This window comes from Eptatretus burgeri, chromosome 7 (assembly GCF_056783735.1).
Source record: "Eptatretus burgeri isolate ZD-2024b chromosome 7, Ebu_testis_v1, whole genome shotgun sequence".
Classification (NCBI taxonomy): domain Eukaryota; kingdom Metazoa; phylum Chordata; class Myxini; order Myxiniformes; family Myxinidae; genus Eptatretus; species Eptatretus burgeri.
In genome coordinates, this window is record NC_140967.1 from 36,009,659 (window position 1) to 36,019,555 (window position 9,897).

The following is a 9,897-nucleotide window of genomic DNA, read 5'->3' on the forward strand; positions in this document are numbered from 1 at the left end:
ACAGACAGACAAGGCTACTTATATAACATAGAGAATTAAGATTCAAATTTTACAGTGGCCTAGCATTAGGCATCCTTATCAAAACATCACAACCAAATTTTTCAACACGGCAAATAAATGTAAAATTCTTGAGCCCACATTGCGTCCATCATACCCAAATTTGGGGAAATATTTTCTTCATCATTGTACAGCAAAATGATTGTCACAATAAAAACGCTTCAATAGACTGAAGGAGCATTTAATACACATTTCCTGGTGAAGAGGTTAATGAGACATATTTGATGTCCATAGCTTAATTGATGAAAACAGTGTTCAGCATTGTTCCCATCACTGCAGTTCTTTCTGACGAGCATGCAGTAACCGAAGGATTTTTGCATTTCAATGCAACAATTAAATGTGCACAAACTGCATGGTTTCTATCATCGTGAGAAACGTGTTCGCCTTTCCTGGTTTGTTTTTTCGACATTCATCGACTATTAAACAACATTCAAGACGATAAAAAAATGGTCACAGAATGCATTAGGTAAAGCTTTTTTTTTTTTTTTTAAACAGATATTCAACAACAATCAAAGTAACAACAACAACAACAATGACAGCAAACAAAGATGATGGAATTTCTGTGTGATGCAGAGAATTCGGTTTTCTCAACCAATCTCTGATCCTGCAGATGCTGAAACTTGAATCTTTCACCTGTGTGGCTAGTCCAGTAGGCCACAATTCAATACCACCATGCAAGCAAATACAATTTGCTCAAAAGCTAAGACCAAGTGCGGCAACAAGGCCTCAGCCCTTATCTAGGCCGTCCTGCTGCCTTGAGGAAGGCTCTGGGGAAATTAGATTGACTCCCAGGGGTGGTTTCACATCCAGTGCCTCCATGGGATCGGCTGGTTCATTATTACAAGTATGTCGAGTGGCCTGGTTGGCACGTGAGAATGTCTTGTTGCACGCCAAGCAGCTATATGGCTTCCCAGTATGAATGTACATATGCTCCTTGCAGTGGCTCCGCTGCGCAAATCGGCGTCCACACACATTGCACACAAACTTGCGAATGCGACCTATGCGTTGGTAACCTCCGGAAGCACTGGGGCTGTCGCTGTCATCCTCTTCCAGGTCTCCATTGTCATCATCAAACCCAATGAGCACCTCCATGCTCTCAGACACCCCTCCTTCTTTCGACTGAATATCACTTCCATCAGGAAAGGGTGATGCCGAGATGTCTTCATCACCACCGTCACCGACACTAGCACCTTCACTGTTAACACAAACATTACCAGCTACACCTCCACGATAGCTGCCATCACCGTCTATCACAACAGTGTTGGTTTCCCCAGATACTGTCATCACTTCATCCTCACCCTCTTCTTCATCTTCATCTTCCATAAGCCCTTCAGGTGCACTTCGTGGACGTAGCTGCCGTGAGTTTCCACGCCCACGACCCCGGCCACGATTCCGCCCTGGAGATTGTGGATAGGGAACTCCTGTATGCAGATACAGGTGCTCACGAAGGCTACTGCGCAGGTTGAAGCGGCGCCCGCAGATGTGGCACACATAACAACGTGCCAGTGCTGCTTGTGCCCCTTGCCGCTTTCCCTGAATGGCAGCGAGCAGCGAAGGTGTTGAGGCAGTTGGCATTTCACCAAGTTCCTTGACTGGACCAACAGGTTGGGTCTTGCTTGGATCTTCGGATGCTGTTGGTGTCACTGCATGCACAGAATGCACACCAGGTGAGACAGAGTAAGGCATTGAGATTTTCACCTGTGGAGGTGGCTGGGATGAAGCAGATATCGGTACCGTTACATCTGCAGCTGACAAATAATCATGTTCAGACCTAATTTGTGGTTGCTGTTGCTGATGTGGTGGCTGATGTTGTCCCTGTTGCTGCAGCAGTTGTTGATTTGGTGGCAGCTGATGATGCAGTGGCTGCGGTTGGTGCTGCTGCTGATGTTGCTGTTGTTGCTGTATTGACAGGCTCGATACAAGGTTGGTTTTATGTTCCTGAGCTGGTAGGCATGCTTGGCTACGAGCCAATTGGATGCCATAAAGGGATGATGGCCAGGGGAAGTATGGGTCTGGTTGTGGAATGGCCCCGTGCGTGGCAAGGCTGGCCTCTTGCAACAAAGGGTAGGCATGCAGGAACTTGAGGCCTTGCTCAAGGCGCACGGGGTCGATCATCTGTGGGATTATCTTTCCAGTGTACATGAGATGCAGCAAGTAGCTGAAGATGTCCGGTTGTATGTCAGCTGGCTTCAGTTTGACACAATCACTAGAGGACAAACAGGTTAAAAGTAAATTGCAGGTTTGCTTTTTTACTCTTCAACTTATCAGATATCAGATCTTCAAAAATGCATAAAAATATAAAAGCCTCCCTCAACTTGATTGTTTTTTTTAAATTCAGACAGTTTATCCTCCACTGGCAAATAGACTCCTCGATAAACTGGGAGATAATTGGAGTTTTGACCGAGTAATAGCGATGACTGACTTCGAGTTCTCAATATCAAAGTTCAACATAAAATGAACATGAGATCGTCTGAATAGTTTTGTTATCAAAACCACGTACGTGAACACATCAGCTCACGTGCTTTCTGATCTGAGCGGGTTTTGGACAAAATTAATCCAGGAAGCAAAATGACATTTAATAATGATATTGGCACTTCACAACAGCTGGAAAATTGATACGATTGGCTGAGCTTTCCTTTTCTCAAAAAAAAAAAGAAGAAAATTTTAAACTATGTAAGAACTTTCATATATCAATTGCATGTAGGACAAGGACACAAACAGAAAATGGTGAAATCACCATGATGTGGGATTTGAAACAAGGAACCAAGCAAGATGAAGGCATATGCTCAAATGGAAATGCCAAAATAAAATCACTGGCTAATTTGACAGATTTCAATAACATGTCGGTATCAATAAAGTACAGTCTGGCAATAAAGCACAGCAAAATAGATTTTCTTCTTGGGCACATACCCCAAATCTAACAAACGAGGCATCTAGTGATATTTAGATTAAGTTGATGACTCGCGATCTCCTCCGAATAGATCTACTATTATGTAGTTCAGCCCACTCTTGCACACTGCACGCATCTCGATGATCCCATTTGAAATCGTTCAGGCAATTTGAAATCCACCCACCTAGTCTGGTGTATGAAAAGCATTTTGAAGTAGTTGGAGAAAGACGCGAGCACAGCTTTGTGTGCCTTGAAGTAGACGTCGCCAATGGAGACCGTGCAGTCGCAAAGAAAGCCAAACTCGCGCTGTGAGTTGAGCTGCTGCAGCAGGAACATGCCGTGGTTGGCCATGTCCATGGTGATACCCTAGGCCCAGGAAGGTGGTGGGAAAGTCAATGGTGCATCAGACGGCTGGAATGCGTGACTAATGGGGTGTATGACGGGTACGCTGGTGGATCCTAAACACAGGCCGAAATGGACTTTCACGGAACATGGAGCTGCTGGAATTATTTTCCTGCTTTGGTTGATGCTTGGTACATTTCAGTCTATCCATCCACAGCAGGCCTATGAACAACAGCCAAATAAGTATACATGCTTAACAATCCGACAGACATGAAGAGCTTCATGGGAAAAGGTGCTAGACAGCAAGCTGCTTTTCTGTTGGATGTTAGTACCGATGCCTCACATACTCGATGTGGAGAGAAGCATTACAGAAAGGGGGGAGAATAATTTCCTCCCTCATACATCTCTTATAATTCATCACTGTTCATGCAGGGCTTAATACCGCACAACTGCAGTGTGTTCACTGTATCAGCATTTCAATGCCGCAATTCAAAATAAGCTGTGGGTAGACTAATGCACTGCGAGTACACTGATGGATGATTTGGGGTTCAGGAACAAGCACCGAGGCAGGCAGTTTGACCTTGTGTGGTTCTTTTACCTGCAGTGCTTGTCAGTTTTCTGTGGATGTTAAGGTCAGGCTAGCAACGGACACAACATCACTTTTAAACCAAGCAATTCCTTCATCGGGGAATAAAGTCCCTGCTCATTCATTCTCTCCACAATTTGCTCAAAGTCGCATTAACTAATGCTGTGATATATTCCTTGGACAATCAATTGCTTTAAATAAAAAAATTTAAAAATTCCATAAATGTACGCTCATAAACTCGAGCCACTGAAACTCCTGCAACAAATCCATATTGTCATTTCATTATTAGAAAAAGTAATTTTGAGGTGAAGTGGCATAAATGCCGAAATGGCAACCCGAAGTTGTGGGTTCAAATCCGCCTGAAGGTGAGCATTAAGGATTTAGTTTCTAAGCTTTTGGAGACTGACCTATAACGTTCGATGAAATTATCAGAATGTTCAGAAACCCAGCTGGTCCACCTCCTACAATGAAGTGAGAAAGGAGAGAAAGCAAAGAAGGTTCGGAGGGGATAGGAATAAAGGGAGAGAGAGAGGGAGGAGGCATTACAGGACGATTGGGGGAGAGCAGGAAGAGATACTCTGCTAATTTTGTGTACATCATAATATGCGAGACCCCTAAGAGCAGGACATGCACCGCATTTGCCCCCACTCCACCACCCGCCAATCCATGCCAATGGACTTCAGTTATTTATTGCAATCACAGACCATTTTGTGTTTTTACCCATAGATGGATATCTTTCAGTTTCAGAGAAGCAAATTACAAAGACTCAGATTAAAGTATACAACCATCGAAGAAAAGCTATTTCGCTCTTTGCAGCTTAATAGTTTAAAAATGGTTTTGAAGAGGTTTGCAAAATCAATACAGTGAACAGGGATACAGAGAGCGTTACTGTTCATTTCATTGATTTTGCAAACCTCTTTGTATCGATTTGTGCATTTACATTTAGCACACACAGAGAACAAAGCTCTAAGATTTCATCATCATCATCAGTTTACCATGCTCTTGTCTGAGCGTTTGTGCTGCCGACAGTCTTTTGGCACGGGTTAGGCTGGGTGATTTGCCGTTGGCAGTTATGACGCGTACATTTGTAATATTTCATGGTGCTGGTGATAACTCTTTGCAAAGGACACTGTGGGGGTATTTAACGTTCACCAGCTAATGCGAGCAGAGAGGACACCCAGTTTAAACGTCCATCCGAGGAATGGCACACACATTGATGAATCGCCCTACCTACGAATCAAACAAGGTGACAGTTTATAGCTGGGTCGGGATTCAAACCCAGTCTGGACAGCTCAGAGGTGAGTGCGCGTACCTCTGGGACTCGGGGTTATCATGCCAGCACTAAATAAAGTTGAGATAACAAAGAGAGAAGGAAAAAAAAAAGGTGCTGAAGACAACGGGCTTTATGGTTATCATTTTAGTGGCACAAAGTTGGTGGTAATGCAGCTAGAGAAAAGTATTAAGGAGATTTTACAAGTTTCCCCTTTTCAAAGAGTTCTTGACCCACACAACCATGACTTCTGTTTCACCAGGAAACCCAGTCGACATTGGGAAATATGTGCCACTCCGGCAGGAAACTCCATTGAAAGGTCTGACTTCCCCGGCGGTGGTGCAGAAGCGTGCTCCGTCGTACTTGCGGGAATGTTTTTGACAACTCGTCAAACATCATCTGCTATGAAAAAAATTAGTTCTTAGTATGTTCTTACTATTTTTAATTTTTAGATCCTCGTGGAGGATCTCTAAGTCTTACTCACGTTGTTGTTTTTGTGGACCTTTTTGTTTCACAGCCTTCAGTTTTCATCGAAACTTCCTGAAACTTGGCGTATATATGTAAAAATACCCTGCGCAGACGGTAACCATCTCTGATTTTGAAAATTCCTCCGAGAAAAAAAGTTATGACGTCAAAATATCTCCGCTAATCGAAATCGCCTGAACAATTATCTCCGAAACTAGGCAAGCTTTTTGAATTCTCTTTGCGGGAATCGAACAGGGCATTAGCAGAGATGAATTACCGCACATATGATACATCACTATGACGTCATATCAATTTTTATGACGTCATTCCTATTTTTTGACATTTTTTGTTTCACAACCCAGAGTTTTCATCGGGTCTTCGTGAAACTTGCCAGGTATATGCAGAAAGCCCACGCGCAGGCGGTAACCATCTCCGGTTTTGGAAATTCTTCCTAGAAAAAAAAGTTGACGTCATAATATCGCCGCTAATGGAAATCGCAGATACCATTATCTCCGAAACTGGGCAAGCTGTTTGAATTTTGTTTGCGGGAATCGAGCCGGGCATTAGCACAGATAATTTATCGCAAACCGGATACATCACAATGACGTCATATTCGTTTTTATGACGTCATCATTAAGAGGACGAGGATCTCAGCTCATTTGAGCTTGTTTAAAAAAAAAATATTTATTAAAATTTCTAAAATAAATAATTAAATAAAAATGATTAAAAATTAATAATAAAAATTAGAATAGCTCTTACTATATACTATTACTATTTTTAAAACTTTTTTTTTATCAAAGCACATTTTGTATGAGCAGTGACGTCACGCATAACCAAAATTGCACATGACGTCACAATCCAATTCCTTCCCCTCCTTTCTTTCTTTCTCTTTCATTCTCCCTCAAAACCCTGACACAAAGACGAGCTAGTTATACTTTGGGTCCGCGCATTAAATGATGCTTCTAGGATCTACTGAAAATGATGGCGCTCGTTAAAAAAAAAATACTAATAATGGTAAAAAAATGACCATTGGAGATGTTGGCGTTCGTAATTAAGAAGCGTTAATTGTACACATTTAATGTCGAAAATTGTACGTTCCCCCTGAAATAACATCAACACTTGCGAGCGAACGCGTGAGGGAGCTTGCGCAACAATGTGGAGCCACAGAGGAAACGCAGATCCGTGAGGAAGGACGTTCCGCGCCGGGGTTTGCACGTGATGCCGAGGGCCCAGAAATGGCCAGTCGAGGGGGCATGGCAGGAAGCGAACGAGAATCGAGGACGGTCTACACTCTGCAAGGCCTTTTAATGAGCAATAGACCGGAGATGCGCACCGCACGGGAGGGAGGGGACGACCACGGGAGGGACGGGGGGGGGGTTGATCGGCGGACCAATGTAAAGTGCGCTCGCCGTGCAGACACGGAGCAACACCGCCCTTTTTTGAGAAAGCAAAGGCGCGAAAACCCCTCACGGAACAAAGGATTTTGTGTTAAAAATGGGCGTGACAGGTGTTCCTGGCGGGATGCCACTCACCGTTCGAGGCGGGTGGTGCGGAAGGCACCAACTACGCCAAGGTGGTATCCGATAAAGACCCGGACGCGTCGGGCCGATCGTCCGTTCTCGGGATCGCCACACGTCACGTGACTGTTCCGGAGATTCGACGAGGAGGAGGGGCCCGAGTGGCCGCGTCTGCTCGAAGCTCCACCCAGCTCCCCCCAGCTCCCCCCCCCCCCCGGTGGTGATGACCGTACCTGCCAATCTGCTTCGTGTCTGTCGGACCTTCTGTGAATCACGAGGCGCCAATTGAGAGGGAATCTCCACAGTAATCGCACAGTTAACCAAGTGTGTTGAATCCGCAACTCAGTAATATTCAGACAATGTTAGCCCAGAAGACACAGCCGTAGAATACAGAAGAGGAGAGTTGGGACGGGAGTCATGTCGGCATCTTTCACAGTACTTAATGTATATGTGTGTGTATGATAATATGGTCTCTCTGGAAAAGGTAGTAGCAGCAAAACTGGGAGGTCGAAGATATAAGTGACGAGATGAGTTCCCTCACAAACGAAACTTCAACGCAGAAGTCCATCAAACATGCGCAATGGTTGCCAACCTATTGTTGCTTGTCCATGCTCTATCCTTTTTAAAAAATGGTGACCGTCAAGCAAGGAAGCAGCACGTACCATATTTAGTCTTAGAGATTACAGATGGTCGTGGTTGGGTTGAGCCGTCACCCGGCCAGACTCGGAGTACTCGTCATGCTGTGGAATGTGGTTGAAATGATGGGCTCGTCGGGATTTGAACCCAGGATCTATCTATCTATCTATCTATCTCTCTATCTCTCTATCTATCTCTCTATCTCTCTATCTCTCTATCTCTCTATCTCTCTATCTCTCTATCTCTCTATCTCTATATCTCTCTATCTCTATCTCTATCTCTATCTCTATCTCTATCTCTATCTCTATCTCTCTATCTCTATATCTCTCTATCTCTCTATCTCTCTATCTCTCTATCTCTCTATCTCTATCTCTATCTCTATCTCTATCTCTATCTCTCTATCTCTATCTCTATCTCTATCTCTATCTCTCTATCTCTCTATCTCTATCTCTATATCTCTATCTATATCTCTATCTCTATCTCTCTATCTCTCTCTCCCTGATCAGGGACATCATACCCTTAAGATTCCTAGAGGAACATGCCGGATGGATAAAGTGTCTATACATGGTTACCAAGAATCATTGGGGATAGAAGGGAAGGGTGCACGCTTATGGAGAGGTACGGATGGCTGGTTGTAGACGTGTAACTTGTGCGGTAATCATGTCTGTAAGAGGGTCTCAACTTCCAATGGTCAATGTTCTGTCGGTGTTTGTTCATTCCTCACCCCATAGAGCAGTAATCTTCACTAAAATTGTTTTCGAGGACCACTTTTGCCGAGAAGGCATCAGTGTGAGAGCCACCTCACCGCCTGCAGGACTCTGTAATGGCTGCTCTTCGGCCCCTGCCCACGTTCTCTTCTTCGTTGTGGTTAACTGGGCTGCAAGCGTAATCATCACCTCCGCCATCCAAGTTGAAGGAGGTGATGTTTCACCCCTTTCTGTCTGTTTGTGTACAGGATATCTCAAAAAGTTGTGGACGGATTCGGACGAGACTTGGTGGACAGGTTGGGTGTGTGGCAAGGACGAATTGGTTCTATTTTGGTGAAGATCCTGATCCGGATCTGGATACGAGAGTTATTTAATTTTTCAAGTGATTCTTCACCATTGAGAATTGGGGCCAAAAACGATATAGTGACTGTGACTGTATAACGTGATATTTCAAAAATGTATTGGGCCCGATATGTTCTCCTGGATCAGGCATTGCGTGGCACAGGGATGCGCTCTACCGAGTGCCTTTGTAGTTAGTTTGTACACTGCAACAATCATATCCTGATGTCGTTATGTTACTTTTATGCTTCGCGTTGGAACACTCATTTGAAACCATTGTATCAATTTGATCCCATTTATGGTGGATTATGATGGGGTGTTTTCACATTTGTGTATTATCGGCCGCACGTCGGGGGCCGCACTTTTGGCCACCAGTGGCTCGCGGGACGCACGATGAAGAACAGTGCTACAGAATATAGCCCCAATCCACCACCCCTCAAAAAATTTTAAAACACAATCTGATGAAGTCCCTTCGCCTGCCCCATGACTCTTCCCCACCGGTCTTCACTGCCTCACAACTTTGGTCAAGCCATCAGCTATGATGCACAAAGATACATTTCAATCCCACGGCACAGCCATCCATTTCTTCATCAGAGCAATGGGACAGACTAATTTGGACACTTGGTGACCATTTTTACCTGTAAAATGGTTTATTTCATTCCATTGTGTGCGAGTCTTTTTAGCTCACCTGGAACAAAGGTCTGGGGAGCTTATGGGATGGCGCGTCATCTGTCCGTCCATCCACACACACTTGCAACTTCTTCTCTAAAACTACACCCATTCGATGAAACTTGGCCACAACCTTCATCACCCATGATGTGAAGTGTCACCAAAATTATCCAAATGAAGGACATCGATCCATGCACCATATCAAAGGAAGTGACAAGACATCAGGTCGTTTCCAATGGCTACGTGGGTGGACATGGTGATGTACCTTGTGTAGTGCCAAGTACGAGTTTCCACACAATGGAACAATTCAAGTGTTGAAAAGCTGCGTCTTTTTTTTTTGTATACTTTGTCGAGGAACATACAGAACATATAATGTCGAGGAACACACAGCGTACAAGAGCGAACACACAGAACATTAC

The 9,897-nt window shown here is 44.3% G+C and overlaps 1 protein-coding gene across 2 annotated transcripts; it reads right to left on the bottom strand.

Moving 5' to 3' along the window:
* Positions 1–222: 222 nt before the first annotated feature.
* LOC147023043 (zinc finger and BTB domain-containing protein 2-like) lies at positions 223–7,298 on the bottom strand. Of its 2 annotated transcripts, none has more exons than XM_085888042.1 (3): positions 7,143–7,298; positions 3,132–3,313; positions 223–2,263 (listed from the first exon to the last, which is right to left on the bottom strand). In XM_085888042.1, exons 2-3 carry the CDS (start codon positions 3,302–3,304, stop codon positions 784–786), a joined length of 1,653 nt encoding a protein of 550 aa, XP_085744168.1. In that variant the 5' UTR covers positions 3,305–3,313; positions 7,143–7,298; the 3' UTR covers positions 223–783. The 2 variants fall into 2 exon arrangements, with proteins under 2 accessions (XP_085744168.1, XP_085744167.1); XM_085888041.1 differs by lacking the exon at positions 7,143–7,298 and adding an exon at positions 4,283–7,057.
* Positions 7,299–9,897: the final 2,599 nt, after the last annotated feature.